Source organism: Ahaetulla prasina, chromosome 7, assembly GCF_028640845.1.
Source record: "Ahaetulla prasina isolate Xishuangbanna chromosome 7, ASM2864084v1, whole genome shotgun sequence".
Classification (NCBI taxonomy): domain Eukaryota; kingdom Metazoa; phylum Chordata; class Lepidosauria; order Squamata; family Colubridae; genus Ahaetulla; species Ahaetulla prasina.
In genome coordinates, this window is record NC_080545.1 from 49215462 (window position 1) to 49239456 (window position 23995).

At 35.9% G+C, this 23995-nt stretch overlaps 1 protein-coding gene across 1 annotated transcript; it reads left to right on the forward strand.

Annotated features, from left to right (window-relative positions):
• The first annotated feature begins 735 nt into the window (after positions 1 to 735).
• Positions 736 to 22942, forward strand: LOC131201978 (cathepsin E-like). Its single transcript, XM_058190465.1, has 9 exons — positions 736 to 791; positions 1616 to 1793; positions 4335 to 4452; positions 5775 to 5893; positions 6382 to 6581; positions 7609 to 7728; positions 13615 to 13759; positions 17230 to 17328; positions 22751 to 22942. Exons 1-9 carry the CDS (start codon positions 736 to 738, stop codon positions 22940 to 22942), a joined length of 1227 nt encoding a protein of 408 aa, XP_058046448.1.
• Positions 22943 to 23995: the final 1053 nt, after the last annotated feature.

Sequence of the window (23995 nt, forward strand, 5' to 3'; positions counted from 1 at the left end):
CTGTTATAATTCATAAATATGTTTGCCCAGAAAATAACTCACAGATGTCCACCCTTTTAAGAACTCAGACAATAGCGGTGAAGGATGCTCCAGAAAAAAACCTTCCTTCAGATGTTGATGGAGATTCTCAGTCATCCAGGTCATGGTTGTGCCAAAGGTGCTTTTTCAAGAGGCAACTGGACTTTCTGTAAGTCCAGTTGCCTCTTGAAACAGCACCTTTGGGACCTTCCTTCAGATGTTTGGTCACAAGTGATTCATATTCACTTAGTCTTGGAGAAAAGGCTTTCTGTGATTAGGTAGCAACTATTGTTAAAATAATTTGTGTCATTTAATTTGCTGATCTTATGCAATAGAATAGAATTCTCTATTGGCCAAGTGTAATTGGACACAAGGGAATTTGTTCATAAACTCTTAATGCTCATACAAATAACAAAATGGTAAATCATAGATCATAAACTATAAGCCACACTCATAAATCATAAGATACAATCAACGATTGATAAATCATAATAGTTCAGTCATCTAGCAGTAGATCTCAATTTGGGTCTGCCCATCCCTCACAGGTTACAATATTTACACAAAACAACTGTGCTTTTACAGCATATTGCAGATGTCCTGCCAAACAGCTATTGACTCACCAATAGCTGATTGTGTTCCCAGTGAACCACAGTGACACATAAAAGAGCAAATGCTCCAAGCAATCAGGTACATTTTCATTTTCAATACACTGAAGGCATGAAGGTTCTCTTACTAATTCTGGTTTATATTCCATTCATGGCTGCTCTGATAAGGTAAGAAAGAATTTCAGAGCATTCTTATTTGTGTGTATATGCAGCAATATGAAAAAAAAATCAGTTTACTTCAAAGCTTCCTTAGAAAAGTTTCTAATGTTTAAATAATGCCAGAAACTATTAGAGTATGATGCTACTACAGGTACAGTTTTCATTTCTGGCAAAACCAAAACAAATCACGTAAATCCAGTTCTTAAAATGCTCTTTTTATAAGGCCTGAATATTTAAGCATTAAACCTAACTTATCTGCCATAGAAATAGGTGATACATGTAGATATTTCCCGCTGAGTCTTTTAGATGTTATATTAGGAATATAACAAAGCTTTATTACAAATACAAATATTAGGAAAAAACAAAGAAACTAGAAAAAGAAAGAGAAAAAGAAAAAAGATGGTAGCACAAAGAAACAGAATCTGATTTTTGGGAGGTGGGGGCTGCTTATAAATGCATTTATATTTTACCCACACTCTTTCTAAAGTTTAATCATAATTTCATCCTTCCCCAGGCTATCCTGTTTTTTCGCTTTCTGGGCTAATGTTTTGGGCTGGAGACGGGTCCATTTGGACCTAGATGGATTGCATGTCAAAGGGAGTTTACTTTTTATATGTCTCTGGCTACTTTTTCTAATAGCAAGGTTTAAATGGTTCGTGTCCAGTGAGTTTGGCCAATTGAACCAAACAGATAAATTAGCCCACCCATAGTGTACTTTGATAATACCATAGTATCAGTTCACTGAGCCTCAAAGTGGGAAAAACAATGCAAATCATGACATTTAGTAAATGGCAGTGTCAACATTCAAATCTATATTTATATTGTTCAATTAGGATTCCACTAGTTCAGTTTAATTCTATCCGAACTGTACTTCGAAAAAGAGGACAACTGGAGCAATTTTGGAGGAATAATTTACCTGAAAGTTTTGCTCGGAAATACCATCCTTGCTTTCCATCTGATATTCTTTTGTCCATGAGAACTGCAAAGGAAAAGCTTCATAATTACATGAATGTGAGTATATTTGTAGAAAATAGAATGAAAAGAACACCCTGGGACAGCTCTGGGTCAACCAGTAAGCAAAATTAGCATAGAGCTAAGGAAACGAGGAGGAAGGGAGCCCTACAGAATTTTCCCCTTTAGCTGTTGTGCTCTAAAATCAACTTTAGCCCATTTTTGTAACTGTCATCTATCATGCTCCACTTTAATCCGCATTGTATAAATATAACTTTTTTGGCATGCTGAAAGACTAAAATTTAAAAGTTCAGTTTGAAGGTGTCATCAGCTATTACATTTGCTCCCATCCCATGGAGTGAGAGTTTTCCTTCCATTGTTGGGCTGTATTGAAAGGAATGGAAACTTCTCCTGAAACAGCCCTTAATTGGCCCCTTTAATGAGATCTTTTGCCTAGACCAACATATTATGCAAAATGGGATTTACCAATCGAAGCAATGAAAATACTAATCAGACACTTACAACACTTAAACTCACTAATATTGTTGGCACACACAGATGCCAGTGATGGGTAATTCCTAAAAATAGATTGTGAGCTCTGGGTTGATGTGGAGAGTGGACTGATACGGAGCGGATTCCTGATAAACCTCTAAAGGCAACAGTGACTGATTCTCTCTTGACATCTCAGATTCAATGGCTCACTTTTTTTTTAATCAACTTCACGATTATTTTCAACATTCACAAAAAATAAAATTGTTGGCAGAGTTCATGTAGAGCTTTGGAATGATATATCACTGGTATGCTGATGACACCCCTGGACTGGATGAAACCAAATGACCTAAATATTTGTTTTTTGACCCCTCCCCAATAGCTTTGGGTTTCCATGTGACAGTGACCGCAGAGAGTGTATTTGCACTGTGACTGTGCCTTATCTAACCATTCCTGAGTTGCTAGACTTGGCCAAAGTTTCCAGGGCTGATTTGCTACTGTAAAGTACTTCATGTTGGACAATCCTTGAGAAGTGTCTAAAGCTGCAATTGGTGTAAAACATCCAGGCAGCAAATAAGTGCAGAATATTGGAACTAAAATGATTCCATATTAAAAATCTGCAGAGCTCGGCACTTACTTTCTGCCTACCGTTTAAAGTAGTAGCTTTAACATTTAAAACCCTAGACTTTTTTTAAAAAAAACCTGATTACCTGTGACCTAATCTGTTATATCAGGTTCTGTTTAATACCTAACCTATTAAATCATGACAAGAGGTTCTTTTCCAATGTCCTTATTCTCTGAGATCTTGTTATGCATATGGGAAAGACCCTTCCCTACACAACATCCATGCTGCATCTAGGAATTTAGCTCAGTCTCCACTTTTTCCAGTTTTAGAATAGGAGTTAGACCTTCCTATGAGTCAGGCCTGTTCAATTTTAATTAGTTTATAACTAATTTTATACTGTATAGCTGGAAAATTTGTTAAATGCTTAAATGCTTATTCGTATAAAACAGATAAGCACCTCGCAAAGTACATGATCAAGCTGTATTACACTGACTTAATAAGTAAAACAAAAACCAATAGTGGAATTGATTTTATTGATTTGGATTCAGACACCACATAGTATTTCCCACCCTGCTCACAGTATTTCAGTATGCAATATACAGTACTTCTGTATTGCTCAAAATGCCATTCCTGAGCCTTGTGTGAGTTGCCATACCTTGATCCTCCTTTTACTATTTCTCCTTTCTACAGCACCTTTTCTTCCCATACAACCTCTTGGGGTTGTTTCAAGCATCCTCCTCAGGCCTTTCATGAAAAGCTTTCATGATCCAAAATAAACTATGGGGAAATAAAAATGGGCAAATTCTATTTTGTGAGCAGAGACTTTGGGATCAAACTATGTTATGGTTTATATTTATAATACTAATTAAAAACAGGTGAACAAATAAATAATAAAAATATAATAATACCAATCCAAATGTGCACTGATTTCCTAAAAAGATATTTGATGTCGAAGGATTCCCATTAATGGAAGAGTTTTTGTTATTTTCTCCTATGCTTCTGGATGTTTTTTTTTTCTTAAGGGTTGGGAAGCAAATAGAGTTAAATATGGAAATGAAAAAATTAGCAAAAATCCACTCCTTTTAACAGAGGTTATTTTATTATAACATTGCCTGTGCTATTGGTATGCTTGACTTCAGGCTTATGGGTTCTATTAAGTGTTTTTATCAGATTCACAGAGTCCACTAATCACAGCTAGAAGCCAGTTAGCAGAGGGCACAATAGAGCCAATGGCTTTTTAAAACCCCAAACTTGTCCTGTGTTTACAAAATAATAATTCTGAAGCTGAAGCTGGAATTATAGATATCAGAGTTTCAACACCCGCCCGCCCCCCAAATTCTCCAGATGATTAACAGGATCTGCCAAAGACTTTGGTCAAGAGCAAGTCCTTTTCGTGTTTTAGAGATGAGCAGGCTAGCTATGAACCCTTATACTGCCCTTTCTTATAAGATGTCTGGGCTGAAGCCTTAGACCTGAAAAGGGTTTAGTGCAAGTTGGAACTTGGTAGGTGACTAATTACTGAATGATGGATGCCTTTTTTCTCCTAGGCCCAATACTATGGAGAAGTGAGCATTGGCACCCCACCACAGAAATTCTCTGTGATACTTGACACTGGATCTGCTGATTTTTGGATACCATCAATATATTGCATGAGTGACGCTTGTTGTAAGAAATATTTACATCATTCAAGAACTTAAATAAAATCAACAAAGAAAACTTCAAATTTTGTCATTATACAGGAAATTAGGGGAAAGAATTGTTAATTCATGACTTCATCTAATGCAAAGTTCTCTCATAGATATGGAACCCCCTTTGAGATTTCTTCTCTGCTGATATTTCTCATTTATTTTGGCTGGATGATACAACTCTTCAAAAATTGTATCATTTTGGAGTTGTCTCATTTTTTAATGAACATTATTTTGAAGTTTCTATTTTTATTGATTTTTCGATTTTATTGTCATTTCTTTTAGAATTTGTGGTTTTATTATTCATATTTTTATTTAAACTGTTTTAATGAGGAGGAAAGTCTAAATAGAACTAAAATAACTAGGAACAAGGAATAGTAGAATGCTTAATCTGAAAGAGATCTAACATACCCAATTCCTTCAGCCTAAACCATCAATAATCATAATAGATCTAAACAAAGATGTTCATATCCACAACAGTATTTTGTGTACCTTTGAATCTGAAGCTAATTTTTGTTCAAGTGATTGATTATTCTGCCCTAGTGGGGTAATTTCCTATATCCATTCTTCATAAGCAGTCAAGAATTTTTAGCTGCAGAGTTTCTCAACAATGCCTTCAGTAAAGAAACTAGATTTGAAGTGAGTCGGAAACACTTTTGAATCTTTCTCTTAGTAGGAGAATTTCAGTATACTTTGAATAGCTTAACATTCAGATCCAAATATCAGCTTTGCCGAGGCTGTACCACAGGAAGGTGATATTCGTCCCTAACATATACAGAAACTGAATAGACTTCAGGGATCCTCCAGTTCTGCCAGTTCAATTTGTCCTTAGCCTCTGTCACATAAAGCAGCTGCCTCTGGAATGGGCCAACTTGCCTTGGCCAACTCACTGTGGGACAATTTATCAATTCAATTTAATTATTTAAAATAAATAAATTTTTGTCATTCATATTTCATTTTGTCCCTCCATTTGGAACCTTTCTTTAATGATTCTATTCCACTATTTCTTTGATATTAATATGAATCTTGTACCACAACGAGTTGACCTGAGGTGAGTTGGCCAAGGCGAGTTGGCCATGGTGAGTTGGCTTTAGTGAGTTAGCCATGGTGAGTTGACCTTGACGAATTGTCATTGACCCACTGCCTTATTCACCTGAATCAAAGAGTTGCTCTGCTTTCTGCCAAATAAGTTGACCCTGATACTTTAATCTCATGTTTTTCTTTTGTTGAAAAAATACTTTTAAAAGTTAATCCTATTTTCCCGAAGAAGTAATAGGCTAAGAGCAAATTTTATTTTTACAGTAACACACAACAAATTTGAATCATTTCTGTCACATTCCTATCAACATGGAGGGCGACAATTTTCTCTACAGTACGGTACTGGGCACCTCATTGGCATTTTTTCTAAAGATGTGGTCCAGGTGAGAGAACTGCTGTTATCTTCAAGGACTTTATGTTTTCTGAGAATGTGTATAGTAGTAGAATTAAAAAATAAATTGCTGGAGATAAATGAGACCAATTCTCTTTTAAAAATAATTTAAAATAGGAACCTTCTTGTTAGGGGAGCTAGGAATAATAATATCCTAAGGAAACAATTGAGAGCCAGTTTGGTATAGTGGTTAAGATGTTGGCCTAGAAACCAGGAAACAATTATTTCTAGTCCCATCTTAGGCGTGAGAAACTGGCTTGGTGTTTTTGGACCAGTCACTCTTTCTCAGCCCAGTGAGCTCATAGGGTTGTTGTGAAGAAAATATGAGAAAAAAGGAGTGATGGTATGCTTGTTGCCATGAATTGTAGAGGAAATGTGGAATAAAAATCTAAATAAAACAACATTTTCCTTGAAATGGTTCCTACTATATGCAGCTATAATATCTTTTCCTACTGTTTTTCTTTTACAATCAATGAACAGATTAGCAACATTTCCATTGAGGCCCAAGACTTTGGTGAATCTCTCTTGGAGCCAGGCAACACCTTTGTCTCTGCACATTTTGATGGAGTGTTGGGCTTGGCATACCCTAACTTGTCAGTGGTGGACTCTGTTCCAGTCTTTGACAATATGATGAAGCAGAATTTGGTTGAAGAGCCTGTGTTTTCCTTCTTTCTGAACAGGTCAGTATTTGCATGTGAAAAGAAGGGGCCGTGATAGCTCAGGCTGTTAAGAAGCCTGTTATTAGAACACAGCAGCCTGCAATTACTGCAGGTTCAAGCCCGGCCCAAGGTTGACTCAGCCTTCCATCCTTTATAAGGTAGGTAAAATGAGGACCCAGATTGTTGGGGGGACAATAAGTTGACTTTGTAAAAAATATACAAATAGAATGAGACTATTGCCTTATACACCGTAAGCCGCCCTGAGTCTTCGGAGAAGGGCGGGATATAAATGTAAACAAAAAAAAAACATTAATATATGTGAATAGAGGAGAAATAGATGCATCAATTGATCAACATCTATTCAAGAGTTATTTAATTCTCATGCCATTGCCTCTTTGGGGGAATGGTCCAGCTCTGTGTCAAAAGAATAATACATGTACAGAAAGATGATTGATTTATCTAATTCTGCATTATATATTCTGGGAAACACTATTCACAACTCTTAGATAAATACAGTTGAAAAGCTTTCTTTGCAGCCAAGGAGGTTTCCTTCTCTCAAAATAAACCACCAAAATAAATCACAGCATGCTTATATATTAATTTTCAGCCCATCTGTTTGATTAAAGCTCTGTATTTAAAAAAAAGAAAGACAATCCATTTTTCTATGAACAACTTTTTCTAAGAATAGATTATTACAAGTCCTATAAGCATATTTCCCTACTTATATCTGTATACAGCTTTCCAATGATCTGTATTATAGATATTTCCAAATATATATGCATTACATAAAACTTTCCCAAATATACACCATTTTATATGCAGTTATGAGCTGAGAAATACTTTGAGGTAGATTTTAATAACTGATAATTCATGCTACAATATTTTCCATTTTGTCAGGTTACGTCATTTTTCTTGAAAATAAATCCATAACAGATTTCTTTACCATCCCTAATTTATTTCAAATATCTCTCTGAGTCCCAGTTGTGTTCTCATTCAATTTAACAACTACACCTTTTGCTCATCAGCATAATGCATTTCATCTTTTCAGAGATGGCACCAAGGATGGAGGTGAATTGATATTTGGAGGCATAGACCATTCACTCTACCATGGACCCATATACTGGATTCCTGTCAGTCGGAAAATGTACTGGCAGATTCCTTTAGAAAAGTAAGTTTGCTAAAACAGAAACCTTGAGGTAGGCATGCAAAAACAACTTCTGACTCCTGATGAAGCAGATGAACTACAACCAATCCATAAATATTGTGCTTATGTTTGAGAATGAGAAGCAATTTTCTGGGCCTGCACTGTTGGCTGACAGCCAACAAGATAACGAGCAGGATGCTTGCTACCACAGTCCAGTAATATATGAGCTCAGAAAGATTTTTTTAAAAAAAAGAAGAGTCCTTTTACCAATATATTATGATGGCAACTGTAAAGAGAGTCACAGGATTGGTATAGATCAAGACCAAGAATTCACTAAACAGCAACAAATCCAAGAGACAAGACAATGAGGTGGAATCCAGAGTTCTAAACATAGCATAGTCATAGACAGAGTTGAGGTCTGAAAAATTGTTTTCAGCATCTACTACCAGGAAAGAAGGACAATACACCAGCTTATTTTTTGTAAGCCACCCAGAGTCACTGAGAGTGAACAGGCAGCCATGTAAATTGTCTAAATAAATGAATGAATAAAATACAGAGCTGCAGCAGCTGAGCTCTCAGCATTGGCTCTTCTGTTGTTTTATTTCTTGCCAAGTCTCTCCAATCTATGGACTTGTTTCCTCTGTGGCTGAATCTTATCAACCACACTACTTAGGACTGGTGGCTGGACCTCAGAGTCTAAGGGGCTGTGCATGCAGAGCATATTTAATTTAACTACATATAATTAATTAATACATATTATATGTATACAATTATACATATCGTATAATTTTCTTTTAATATGTTCACCTATAGAAACTTTTTCAAAAGAAGAGACACATAGAAAACATGACCAAGATGTTTTCTTTACATTTTTGTTTTTCTGTTTTTTAAAAAACAATACCATGTTTTTCTTGTGCTCTCATTATAAATAAAATAAATTAGATATTTGCATGGTAAAAGGTAAAAGTTTTCCTTACATCCATGTCTGACTCGGGGCATGGTGCTCATCTACATTTTATGCTCGAGGGAGCCAGCGTTGTCCAATGACAGTTTCTGTGGACATGTGGCCAGCATGATTCTATGTCAAGGATGCACGGAATGCTGTTATCTTCCCACTGAAGTGGTAACTTTTAATCTACTCGCATTTGCATGCTTTCAAACTGCTAGGTGGGCAGATACTTGCATGGGTAAGAACAGGGGTGTCAAACTTGCATCATCACGTTGTCATCACGTGACACACCATGACTTCCCCCCCTTCTCTAAAACAAAGGTGGGCATGGCCTTCTTGTAAAAATAAAATGTCTGGTAAATCCCTTTTAATCTTAAGCTCCAATCTTCTTCTTTTAATCTGATTCCCTGTACCCTTCACATTCCATGACATTATTTTTATAACTCCCATTTAAAATATAAATTTTTTAATCCTATCCCCGCATCTTCCTTTCTGTGCCCACCACCCGACATTAAACTACCATATAACCTATATTTAACATATAAACAACAATAAGAAAACAGAAAAAAACAAAAAACAAAACAAACAATAAAGCACAAACAATCTTCTTCCCCCACATCCTCGTCGGTTTCGCCTCTATAAAGAGAATGGGGGAGAGGGGACGTGCCAATGCCCGGGCCACTTCTTTCGGGCTGTCTATTTAAATTCATCACTCAAAAAAAAGGATAGCGATGACCCGCATTCAGCTTCGTATTTTCCAAGACTTTTATTTTTACAAGAAACCCATCAGAAATCTGAAGATTCAAATAGAATGTATATAAAAGGTATGCAAATATATGAAAAAGCATTTGGAACTTCAAAAGCTAGAGGAGTTGCAACACTGATATCAGATAGGGTGTACTTTGAAAAACATAAGGTAATTTTGGATGAAGATGGAAGATATGTAATAATTGTTGGAAATCTTAATGAGGAAAAAGTGACACTTGTTAATTTATATTTACCGAATGAAAAACAAAGAGAATTTTTTGAAAAAATAACAAAAATTTTGGAGAATGAAAGTGTAGGGAAAGTAATTGTGGCTGGGGATTTTAATTTAATCAGAGATAAAATAGACAGTACTAATCCCACCCGCTGTGGAGGAGCAAATAAAATGGGGATTTTAAATATGTGGATGCTTCGAAACGGCGTGGTTGATGTGTGGAGAGAGGTTAAAGGAATTGAGAGAGTATACACTTTTTTCTCTAAGATATATAATACATATTCTAGAATTGATTATATTTTTCTTTCTAAAGATTTGTTGAATAATGTGGATAAGGTAGATGTGGGAATTTTTAAAGATTCTGATCATGCAGAAGTTATGGTGGATTTAGATTTTAATTTTGAGAAAAAAAGAAGTTATTGGAGATATGACGAGAAATTGTATAAAAATGAAAAGGATAAAAAATGGATACTTAAAAAATTGGAGGAAAGTTGGAGATTAAATGATAACGGGGAGGTTAAATTTGAAATTGTTTGGGATGCGACAAAAGCGGTGTTTAGAGGGGAGAGTATCAAATTATCAAGTAGGAAATATAAAAATTATAAAATTAAAATGGAAAGATAAAAATCAGATTAAAAAATTGGAAAATCAATTTTTGCTTACTAAAGAAAAAAAAATTCTTCAGGAGCTTAATATGTTAAGAAATAAAATGATAGAAGAAGATACAGAGTTAGTAAAAAGAAATTTGAGATTTTTAAATAGGAATTTTTTTGAATTTAGTAATAGAAATTCTAAATTATTGGCAAAGATGGCGAAAGATAAAAGAGAGAAGAGAGAAATTGGAGTTTTGATAGATGATAGAGGTATAAGATGTTATAAAAAATTAGAGAAATGTGAAGTGGTTAGAAATTTTTTTCAGAATCTATATTCAAAGAAACCAATTAATCGGGGAAAATTGCAAAGCTATTTAGAAAAGTATGTGGTGAAAATTGATCAAACATATAAGGAATTGATGGAAGAAGATATAACACAAGATGAGATTAATGGAATAATACAAAAATTAAAATTAGGGAAAGCTCCAGGTGAGGATGGATTACCTGTTGAGTTTTATAAAGAATTTAAAGAATTAATAATACCAAGATTGCAAAAATTATTCAATGGAATATTACATGGTGGGAAGTACCTTCGTCATGGAACAGAACGGTGATATCCTAATTCCTAAACCAGATAAAGATTTAGAAAGGATTGAGTCCTATCGGCCCATTTCTTTAATTAATCAGGATGCAAAGATATTTACTGCTATTATAAGTAATAGATTAAATAGATTTATAGATAGATATATAAGTTATAATCAAGTAGGTTTTGTGAAGGGTAGATACATGAGTGATATTGTTAGAAGAGTATTAAATATTATAGATGTAGCTGAATATAATGGTGATAAAATTGGTATAGTATCATTGGATATTTTTAAAGCTTTTGATTCTGTACAATGGGAAACTATTAAAGTAATTGTGGAGGCTTTAGGCTTTGGTAATAAGTTTATACATGTTATTTCAAAATTGTACCAAAAGAGCAGTGCAAGAGTGAAGGTGAATGGAATATTAACTGAAGAGATAAAATTAGAAGCTGGTACGAGACAAGGATGTCCCTGTCCCCAACATTATTTTTATTGGCTATGGAAATATTGACAAAAATGATAGAAAAAGATGAAGAATTAGAAGGATATAAGGGGTATAAGATAAATTTGTATGCGGTGATACTTTAATTATTTTGAAAAATGTAGAGAAAGATCTGAAAAAGATATATAAGCATTTGATAGAATTTGAGGAAATGACAGGATTGAAAGTAAATTGGTCAAAGTCAGAATTATTGATGGATAGTAATGGTAATGAGTCTGAGAATATGCAAGAGCAATTTGGGATAAGGATTAAAAACACATTGAAATATTTGGGTATAGTGCTTTCACTTAAGGTTAAAGAATTGAAAAAATTTAATTATGATGTGGTGATTAACGAAATTGAGAAGAAGATAGATAAATATAAAATTTTAAAGTTGTCTTGGTTTGGTAGAATTGCAATGTGTAAGATGATGTTGCTGCCCAAGTTCAACTTTTTATTCGAGATGCTACCACTAAATTTGACAGAGAAAGATATTGAAGGATATCAGAAAAAACTGGATAAATTTTGTAACGGTGGTAAAAGACCTAGATTAGTGAAGAAAATGTGGTATCAAAATCAAAAGGAAGGTGGATTAGGAATTAGGAATTATTTAATTATTACTGTACGTATGGTATCCGGATAGTGGTAAAAATATTTAAAGGTGAAGATAATTATTGGAGAGACTTAGAGTTAAGGGATATAGAGAAATTTGGATCAAAGTGGTTTTTAGATAAAGCAAATTTAAAATGCGTAAGTAGAAGTTATTGGTTAAAGGGATTAAGTAAAATGTGGAATAAATTTGTTAAAATTTTAATTCCGGATATAATCTTTTTGGGGGAGACAATTGGAATTTGGCCGATTAAAAATAATATAAAACGTAATGAAGTGATTAAAGAGGAAAATATAGAAATTATTAGAGATTGGATAAAAGTTATGGGAAATGAAAGGAGGAATAAAGAAATTATTGAAAAATTAGGGTTAAGTTGGTTTGAAAAAATACAGATAGAAAAATGGACAAAAAACTAAAGGAAAATTATTCGATAAATAGATGTGAAACTGAATTTGAATATTTAGTATCTCGGATTATGAAAGATGAAATTGGGCTAAAGGGACTCGTTAGTAGGGTTTATAAGATTATAAATTCTGATGAAAAATTACAAAGAGTGATGAGGACAAATTGGGAAAAAGATCTTAATATTGAAATACCAGAGTCAGATTGGAATGTGAATTGGAAGAGTAGAATTATGAGAACTTTATCTATAAGGATTAAAGAGCACAATTATAAAGTTGTTTGGAAATGGGATTTGACTCAGTAAGATTGTCACAAATGGATAAAAAATTAGTAAAAATGTTGGAGATGTGAGATGGAATTGGGGACTTATGAACATATGTGGTATAATTGTGATAAGGTTAAAAGTTTTGGCAACAATTGGAGAAAATGATATTTGAAATGATGGGGAAAGTAATAACATTGAGAGTGGAAACTATATTATTGTTGGTAATTAAGGAAATAGAATTAACAAAATATGAAAAAGAATTGATTAGAATTATGATTATAATAGGTAGAATTATAATAGCTAGATATTGGAAACTAGATATGATTTTTAGAATAGAAGAGTGGAATTCTGAAATGTGGAAATTAGCTTTAAATGATAAAATGACATGTGATATTAAAATTAGAAGTGGTGTGTATAAAGAAGATATTTTCTGGAAGATTTGGAAACCATTTGTGGACTTTGCGCTTGGAACATTGGACGCTTCAGTACCTGTACCTCGAGAACGTGGATTTTGGCAATCATGAGGATATATCCGAAGACCCAAATCTTCCTTTTATGTATAGCACAAGGGTGTAATAATGTATTTTCTTTTTGTTTGTTTGTTTGTTGTAAAAAAAGTAATAAAAATTTAAAAAAAAAAAAAAAAAAAGGTGGGCATGGCCGGGGCATGGCACATCAAGCCCGCGAGCCATGAGTTTGACACCCCTAGGTTAGAGGATAATTCAGTACATATTTACTGAAGCATAAATCTTACCACAGAATTTTGAAACAGGCAAGTATGAGATTGCAGCCTTACTTTCTCTTAACAATACTGAATGCAAAAATCCAAATGATATTAATGTACAGATGTAGTGTGTTTTTTTTTTGTGTGTGTGTGTGTGTGTAATGCAGAGAAAGAGAAAAGATCTGAGGTTGGCTTTTTCAAATACCTATTTAATTTTGCTTGTTTTTGTATTCATGTATTCCAATTACTTTCAGTCTGTTTCTTGATTATTGATGTTTACTTTCTTCCCCATCCCTTTATGCTTTCCACATCCAATAATGCAGTGTGAAAATCCAGGGACAGATCGTAGCATGTAAAAATGGCTGTGAAGCTATTGTAGATTCAGGAACCTCTCTTATTACTGGTCCATTACTAGATATTAAAAAACTACAAGCAAAAATTGGAGCTGTCCCCAGTTCTTCTGGAGAGGTAAATAAAGTTCTGGGCTGGAAAGGATAAAAATTATTGCTATCATGGTGACACAAACGTATTAAGAGGGATAAGACCTTTCAAAATAAGAGATATACGAAAGCACAAATAAAGATTGGTTTTGTGAAATGTAAAATTAAAAAAAAAAAAAAAGGTGGGCATGGCCGGGGCATGGCACATCAAGCCCGCGAGCCATGAGTTTGACACCCCTAGGTTAGAGGATAATTCAGTACATATTTACTGAAGCATAAATCTTACCACAGAATTTTGAAACAGGCAAGTATGAGATTGCAGCCTTACTTTCTCTTAACAATACTGAATGCAAAAATCCAAATGATATTAATGTACAGATGTAGTGTGTTTTTTTTGTGTGTGTGTGTGTGTAATGCAGAGAAAGAGAAAAGATCTGAGGTTGGCTTTTTCAAATACCTATTTAATTTTGCTTGTTTTTGTATTCATGTATTCCAATTACTTTCAGTCTGTTTCTTGATTATTGATGTTTACTTTCTTCCCCATCCCTTTATGCTTTCCACATCCAATAATGCAGTGTGAAAATCCAGGGACAGATCGTAGCATGTAAAAATGGCTGTGAAGCTATTGTAGATTCAGGAACCTCTCTTATTACTGGTCCATTACTAGATATTAAAAAACTACAAGCAAAAATTGGAGCTGTCCCCAGTTCTTCTGGAGAGGTAAATAAAGTTCTGGGCTGGAAAGGATAAAAATTATTGCTATCATGGTGACACAAACGTATTAAGAGGGATAAGACCTTTCAAAATAAGAGATATACGAAAGCACAAATAAAGATTGGTTTTGTGAAATGTAAAATTAAAAATGAAGTTTTGTTATAATCCTTTTATCTCTATGCCTATATTTAATATATTTGGAAACCAGCATAGAAGCTGCTGGAAATGGAAGAGGCTGAAATTTTAAAGAGAGAATTTGGCATTTATTTACTGAGTGTTTATCCACTATATTTGGAGCAAATGTTCTTCTACAATGGATACTGATAAGGGAGAATGAAAATGGGAAAGGTACTGAATGGAAGATGCTTAGATGAATTGGCCAGCATTTTTTATTCTAGGTCTGGGCTACAAACATTTGGATGACTACTTGATGATATTTCTATGTTTATCTTGATTCTTCAGCCCAGAAACTGGGTGCTCTTCTTTCATAGGGCTGCAAGAGAACCCATAACAATCAAACCTTTTATCTATCACGTCTCTGATCCAATTTGGGGACCTGATTGGCTCAAAGGGCAGCAGACCAATGATGAAAGTGAAGAATGAATTAAAGGGTTAATGAGAAAGAGGCTAGCTGCTGCTTCATGGCACAGTCCTTCCCAGGGGCCTGTCATTGTTTGGTCACTTTTAAACATGGCTTTAATCGCTTTTTCAAAAGAGTGTAAACCCATGTTTTAAATAAGACTGACTTCACAATTAAGAAATGTGAAGGGGGAAATTGCAGAGAAAATGTGAGTGAATTTTAAGCAGCCATTCCCCATCAGTCAGCTGTTAGTTTGGCTACTTTTGAACACAGGCTCATGTCCTTCTAAGAAGACGGTAAACTGGCCTTCAGAAGGAATGAAAAAGAGACTGGAGAGCAAATGAGCATCTATCAAAAGTAATTCCAGGCTTTGCACAAACTCTATTGGGAGCTAATTCTTAACCTTCCAGCATCTATCAGCAAGTCTGAAAAACAGATTGAACAGTAAAGAGAAGGAGATCCTGCTTCACTGCATCCTGCTCTTCAGCTCCTTTCAGATATTTTTTTTTCCTTTTTTAAAAACTTTTTTCATGCAGAGAAGCAGGATCTCCTCCTCTTTACTGTTCAACTTGTTTTTCAGACTTGCTGATACATGCTGGAAAGTCAAGCATTAACGCCCAATAGTATTTGTGTAAAGCCTGGATATTTTCCCAGTAGCTGGTGACATATGGTAGAGGGGGTGTCTACTTCACCCCGTTCCTAAGAGGTCTTTAAGGGGCGTGCATACGCGCACCAGCGTGCCTACTGTTCCTGTCCTAATGTTCCCTTTTATTCATATCCATTTCATGTATTCATAATAATGTTTATACTTATATCTGTTATCTAATACATGCTTAAGTAAATACATACATACATTCATACATACATACGTACGTACGTACATACATACATACATACATACATACATACATACAACCCAGAGCTTCTTTTCCTTTTCTTTGTGGTAAAGAAGGATACCATCATTTAGGAGACATTAGTCCTGTTGTAGTATACAAGTTGTTACAGATGAAATTTTATAGTAGTATAGTTTAATGCTGGCTAAAGAACGGGTAGACTGACCTTAATTTTGTTGCCTGGAAGTTGACCTAATTCATGTGGATTTCTTCTGAAAAGTTTCTAGGACCTTTTGCTGCCATCTGTTGTCCTTATATCATTATGAGTTGTGAGATACTGATAGAGTTGAAGACTGTAATTGTACTTAGATGCCACTATGACTATGAAGTCTTTTTACGACTAGGATAATGGAATCTAATGTAGTGCATTTGAGTAAGTTTCATGATCATTTTAAATATCTTTTATACATTCACCGGCTTTGCTGGAGGAAAAGGACTGCTCAAATTATGAACTTCACTGTGTAGCTCCAGAATCGTACTCACTCCCTTCTTAAAACTTCCATTTTGACAACTGATTTTACACATCATCACCTATATTGATTGTCCGCTTTGACAGGCTTGATGATAATGCTTGTTTCTATTAGCTGATATGCAGCACATGGCTAGTTGTCAGTTGTGCACACCTCCAAGAATGGTGTTTTACAATGTATATGTAGGACCTTATTTTGAATCATTAAAACAGTGACATCCTTTTAAAGCTTACATGTCTCTTTTAAAAGAAATTGCTCAGCACACAGGCCCACACAGTGCAAACTACCACTTGTGACAGTTCATCAGTGTCAAAAGTGTGCCAATCTTGCAAACAACATGAACATTTTAATGATTTAAGAAATTCCCCTTTGTTCATTACCCACTCTTTCAAAGATTTGTATGGCCCTAGTTCTTCCTTGGCCCATTCTCTGTTATGGACAGTTTAACTTTATGTCAACAGCATCTTTAGCATCTTGTCAAAGAATCTAGGATAGATCTAGCCAACCTTGCCACTTCCTTGTGCTCATCAGTCTGGATGTTGCCCGCTCACCTGTACCAGAGGGAAAGCAATTGGAGAAATTACATTCTTATGATAAATATTGCCTCTTTACTAGTTCCAATATCGCCTCATGCTGCTTTTATTAAGCCACTATATCAGTTCTTTGGCTTAGCCTGTGGAAGGCAGATCTAGCATTTGCTGTTTTACGTAATTGTTAAACATAAAACTTCCATATTCAAATGCAATGGATGATCAGAGGAATGTCAGAAATTATCAGGAACAAGTTAGTGTAAATGGTGACCAAATTTTTAGATCAAGGAATGCTTTGATTTGTGTTACAGTTTCTTGTGGACTGCAGGAGACTTTCCAGTCTACCCTCCATAAGCTTTACCATTGAGCAGATAGAATTCACATTAACACCAAAGCAATATTTAATTAAGGTATGTATCCAAGCTTTAATAATGATCACTTAACAATCACTTAATAATGATTTTTAATATAAATAATGCTGTGCTTCAATGGTTAGATGCCCTAGACATAGATTTTTTTAACATCTTTTATTGGAGTCTACTAATCTAGTTGAAATGTTAATATATATTGCAAGTCCATGTACGATATGCCATATGCTAAATAAATAAATAAATAAATAATGAATACATTTTCTTGTACCACACAGTAGGCATAAGTGCAGATTTTCATAAGCATGATTTTTGACAATATTATTTTGGAAGTGTTTAGAAATCAGCTCAAAGAACTTTTTAATATATTGATCCTTATCTTCCATATATCAGTTCCTGTTACAGTCAGAATATGCTGCTTTAGGTCTATTTTCTCCTTCAGTAAATAAATTTTCTCATTTGGTGATGAGACTGTACACAGGATGAACTTAATTTATGTGGAGGTAACCATCTTTGCATAGGTGATGGTAATATTTGGAGCAAATGGATCCTTTTGCCCTCAGTCTAAAAAGAGGCCTCATGCTCCAGCTGTCTAGTCCAGGGGTCTCCAACCTTGGTCCCTTTAAGACTTGTGGACTTCAATTCCCAGAGTTCCTCAGCCAGCTTTGCTGGCTGAGGGACTCTGGGAGTTAAAGTCCACAAGTCTTAAAGGGACCAAGGTTGGAGACCTCTGGTCTAGTCCAATTGCCCCAAGGCTTGGGCAGCAGGATTTCCATTAATCTGTACTATTCATATGTGATTATGGATTGATAAATAAGTCAAGCTGGCCTTTCATGAAGCCATGCAATAGTTAGGCATTAATTCAGCTCAGATTCAGTGTACGCACAGGCAAAATGACCAGATACATAGTTGTATCCATCTACTGACAGATTCCAGTTCAGATCGAACAGAAGGTGATAGAAGAGACCAAATGAAGAGACAATGATTAGATCATATGATGGTAATCCAAGAGCAAGTATCCATGGTGAGAAGTTGGCTGTAAGAGCTTTAATAGGCTTACCCAATGTACCCCAATTGGCTGCCAGGAGAGGTAGAAAAGAGCAATTGGTGAGTCTTCTCCAGATATTGCTGAACTAGAATGCCAAGCAGCTTGAGCCAACATGGCCATTGGGAACATCTGGAGAAGCACATGTTGACTACCTTAGTTGATAGAATCAGCTGTGTTTCAGATGTTGCCTGAATAACATCCTTTCTTCACAAGATAGGCTATCTCTTGGCAATTCATGGTTACATTAATGTTTTTTGGGAGTGAGGACACAGTGGAAGAAGTCATGCTTCCAATGTGAGTGGTATCAGGATTTTCTGCTTTTCCTAGATTTGGAACAGTTCTGAGACTTTTATTATTATTTTAAAACTCAAGCATATTTCAGGACTTAGTCGGCTAATGTTTCAATAGGAAAATCAAACAACTGAGTTTGGCAACTGTGGTCAGAAGGAGGCATCCAACTAGAAATTGGGAGCCCATGAGTTCTCATCCCACCTTAGGCACAGAGCCAGCTAGGTGACCTTGGGCCAGTCATGATCTCTCAGCCCGAGGAAACAGAAAATGGCAAATCACTCCTGAAAAACCTTGCAAAAAAGCCTTCAGGGGCTTGTGCATGTTGTTGTCAGGAGTCAAGACTGACTTTAAGGCATTAAAAAAAGGGGTGTGTGTGAAATTATAGTACATAAACCAAATACAACCATGAGATTCCAGACCGCTTACCCCAGTTTTAAGATTTAGTCTAAGCAACACTAACATAGACAGCAGTAGAAAATCCATGCACCATTGGGTGGCAGGGAAACTGGCAGGGAGCATTAGAAATCTCCCCTTCCCTTCCTTCCCATCCCATCCTGATAAGCAGATAAAAGGCTGGTGTTGGGTGGGATCAAGGAATTGTGAACGTGGCTGGGAAAGTGTCATAAAGGTTAAAAGCAGCCATCAGCAGAACTTAAACAGCCAAAACTTCCCCAAATTTCATTCTCTTGGAGTCATGGGTTCTGGATTTTGGAAATATTCTGTAGATTAGGCCATTTGAGTTAGTAACATGGTTCAAAAACGGTTGCCCAATGACGCACCATTTCACCCAGTTAATGGTAATGACAACAAGAGTTTTAGTAGTGCATAGATAGAAACTGGGTTTGATTCAAGGGAGTGCCTGCCAATTTACAATATTCCACTGATGAATGACTTCTACTTTCAGAGACGTCTGGTGGTGAATGCTATTCATCTATTGTATGCTATTTATGATTGTATCTGAATTCCAGTGTGGATGAGAGTTTGCATTCATCTCTAGCTTAGCTTGTTAATTGTATGTAATAAGTTGGGGAAAGAATCATTAGAATGATTTATAGGATTGGGTGAATTTGTCAATATCATGTTCTCATTTTTATGAAAATATCAATTTAGCTTCTTTTTCTTTTTCTTTTTGCATAAAAATGCCACAAAAATTCACAAAATTTACAGAGGTTTTGGTGGATATTTTTGCAACTTTTTTTGTTTTTGCAATTTTGCCTAGTATGCTAAGATTGAGTTCCAGTCCCACCTTAATCAAAAAACTAGCTGGGTGACCTGGGGCAAGTTATTCTCTCTCAGCCTTAGTATGGTGGCAATAGCAAACCACTTCTAAAAATCTTGCCAAGAAAACTGTAGGGACTAGTCCAGGTAGCCATCAGGAGTCAAGACTAATTTAAAGGCAGAACAAAAGACAGACAAGGAAAGGAAGGAAGGAAGGAAGGAAGGAAGGAAGGAAGGAAGGAAGGAAGGAAGGAAGGAAGGAAGGAAGGAAGGGACATATGCATATTGTACAAATGTTGAATTATAATAATAATAATAACAGAGTTGGAAGGGACCTTGGAGGTCTTGTAGTCCAACCCCCTGCCCAGGCAGGAAACCCTACACCATTTCAGACAAATGGTTATCCAACATTTTCTTAAAAATTTCCAGTGTTGGAGCATTTACAACTTATGCAGGCAAGTTGTTCCACTCATTAATTGTTCTAACTGTCAGGAAATTTCTCCTTAGTTCTAAGTCACATCTCTCCTTGTTTAGTTTCCACCCATTGCTTCTTGTTCTACCCTCAGCTGCTTTGGAGAATAGTTTGATTCCCTCTTCTTTGTGGCAACCCCTGAGATATTGGAACACTGCTATCATGTCTCCCCTAGTCCTTCTTTTCATTAAACTAGGCATACCGAGTTCTTGCAACCATTCTTCATATGTTTTAGCCTCCAGTCCCCTAATCATCTTTGTTGCTCTTCTCTGCACTCTTTCTAGAGTCTCAACATCTTTTTTACATCGTGGCGACCAAAACTGAATGCGATATTCCAAGTGTGGCCTTACCAAGGCATTATAAAGTGGCACTAACACTTCACGTGATCTTGATTCTATCCCTCTGTTTATGCAGCCCAGAACTGTGTTGGCTTTTTTGGCAGCTGCTGCACACTGCTGGCTCATATCTAATTGGTTGTCCACTAGGACTCCAAGATCCCTCTCACAGTTACTACTATTGAGCTAGGTACCACATATACAGTACCTGTGCATTTTGTTTTTTTGGCCTAAATGTAGAACCTTGCTTTTTTCACTGTTGAATTTCATTTTGTTAGATAGCGCCCAATGTTCAAGTCTGTCAAGATCTTTCTGTATCTTGAGCCTATCTTCTGGAGTGTTGGCTATTCCTGCTTGGTGTCATCTGCAAATTTGATGAGTTCCCCATCTATCCCCTCCTCCAAGTCATTGATGAAGATGTTGAAGAGTACTGGGCCTAAATCAGAGCCTTGGGGTACTCCACTGCATACTTCCCTCCATGTGGATGTAATTCCGTTGAAAACTACACGTTGAGTGTGGTTGGTCAGCCAGTTACGAATCCATCTGGTGGTGGTGCTGTCTAACCCACATTTTTCTACTTTATCTAGTAGTAGGTTATGGTCTACTTTATCAAATGCTTTACTGAAGCCCAAGTAAATTATATCGACAGCATTCCTCTGGTCTACTAATTTTGTCACTTTGTCAAAGAATGCAATAAGATTAGTCTGGCATGATCTGTTTTTGACAAACCCATGTTGGCTTTTGGTTATTACTTTGTTTCTAGGTGTTCGGTGATTCGTTGCTTGATTATCTTTTCCAGAATCTTCCCTGGTATTGAGGTTAGGCTGATAGGTCTATAGTTTCCTGGATCTGTTTTTTCCCCCCTTTTTTGAAGATGGGAACTACATCAACTCTTTTCCAGTCCTCTGGCAGTTCCCCTGTGCTCCAGGATCTTTGAAAGATTAGTTCAGTGGTTCTGAGATTTCGTGTGCCAGTTCTTTCAGAACCCTGGAGTGTAATCCATCTGGTCCTGGTGATTTGAACTCGTCTAGGGTAGATAGATGTTCACTTACCATTTCCCCCCCCCCTATTTTAACTTGTGTTCCTAATCTGTTTTTTGTGGTGTTGTTTTTGATAGGTTGGATTATTTTTTCCTTTTGTGTAAAGACAGATGCAAAAAATGAGTTAAGTAGATCTGCTTTCTCCCTGTTGCTTGTCACCTTCTTGCCACTTTCTCCCAGCAATGGGCCAATTGTTTCCTTGACTTTTTTCTTGTTTTTAACATGTTGGAAGAAGCTTTTTTTGTTATTTTTTACTTTTGTCGCTAGCCTTTGTTCATTGTGAGCCTTAGCTTTCCTCACTTCATCTTTACAGGCTCGGGCTATTTGCTGATATTCTGCCTTAGTTATTTGCCCCTCTTTCCACTTTTTATACTTGTCCTTTTTGTCTTTCAATTTGTCAGATAGTTCTTTATGCATCCATGCTGGTTTCTTTTGAGATCTATTATTTTTCTTCCTCATTGGTATTGTGCTAGACTGGGCTTTTATAATCTCACTTTTCAAAATTTCCCAAGCTTCTTGAGTTGTTTTCCCCTTGAGGATTCTCATCCATGGAATCCTTCTCAAGCTCTCTCTGAGTTTATTGAAATTAGCTCTCTTGAAATCCAAGACTCTAGTTTGACTTTGTTCTACTACTTGTGTTTGCATAATGTTGAATTCCAATATTGCGTGATCACTTGCCCCCAAGATTCCTATAGCTTCAACACCTTCTATCATTTCAACTGTTAGTGAGAATTAAGTCTTGAACAAGTTTTCAAAATTGTTGATGAACTGTATTTTAAAATAAGAAAAGATTAATTTTGAAGATGAATAAGTTTTACTACATGTATTGGTTTAAAAATGCAAAATTATAAATAATTCGCATTCTAATATCCCCAATCCTACAGGGTAATCATACATTAAAGGAAATGCACTATCATCACTTCTCCTAACTACCCATTCTCTTCTTAATAATTTCATAGCATTTAGTTAAAAGGGCCCAGCACACTTTCTCATCACTATAGCCCTCTAATTCAGGTCTAGCACATGCTACATAATGGCAATCTTTGTTTCTCTTTGGCAGGAAAACAATGGATCTGAAGCCGTGTGTTTCAGTGGTTTCCAATCGCTGGATATCATCTCTAATGGAGGACCATTGTGGATTCTAGGAGATGTATTTATGTCAAGTTTTTACACTGTTTTTGATCGTGGAAATGATAGAGTTGGCTTTGCTAAATTAGCTCATAAAGGAAGGAGAAGAAATCAACAGAAATAGTAAAGCAGCATAGGTAGAGATAATATTGATAATTTTGCCTTTCACACAACGAATGAACAAGAATTGTTTTTGATATGTGGAGAGAGAATGGGGAGAAGAAGGTGTAAAAGAATTTAATTATTGGGAGACCACTTTTACAGCTTGATTCTGATCTTTTTGTGGTCATAATGGAGGTGTAGCGACTTTTTCCAACCTATTGACTTTCAGATGTGGTAGGGCTAACAGGATGCGTGATTGGAGATCTATTTATGATTGAAACCCCAATACCTATCGTGTTTACCCAAAAATAAAACCTTATTTCAAGGTTTTGAACCTTGAAATAAGCGCTTGGCCTTATTTTTGGGGAGGTCTTATTATTTTGGGGCATGTGGAGAGAGACAGGGATCCTCTTGCCATCTTACCTGATTTCCAGCTTTGCCTCCCTAACCCTAACCAGAGGAAATGGCAGGCACTGGCTGTGCATGCGTTTAAATATTTTCAGGGAAGCCCTATTTTCGGGGGAGGTCTTATTATTGGGGAAACACAGTATTAAGTAGCCGTATTAGAAATAGCTGAATAAAGTCTTCAAAAGTCATAGAGCTGAGCCATTTGGCTTACCTAATTTACATTTACTTGGATCATGATGTATGTTCATTCTTGTGTGCAAAGGACATTAGTCTTAGCTTTCAATCCTATATACAGTATACGTAAATGAGAAAAGACCTCACTGAAACAAACTGTTGTTCTAAGGCAAAAATTATTGTTATTCTGCTGATTAAATTATTACTACCCAACTGGTAAATGGAAAGTTACTTATCTGCAGAAATTATGTTTCTTATATTACAGTTGATGTAAAGCAGAGGTGGGGAATGATGGCTGGCTCAGGAATTCTGGGAGTTGAAGTCCACAAGTCATAAAAGGGCCATCATTCCCCACCCGAGTAAAGGAAAATTGTCTGACAGGCCTGATTTGGCCCATAGAATCACCTGTTTTGCTAGATTATTTTCCATTTCCCAGCTCTTTGCCAACAAAGAAGGCAGATCTTCAGCAAACAGAAGAGGCATTTCTTCGCTG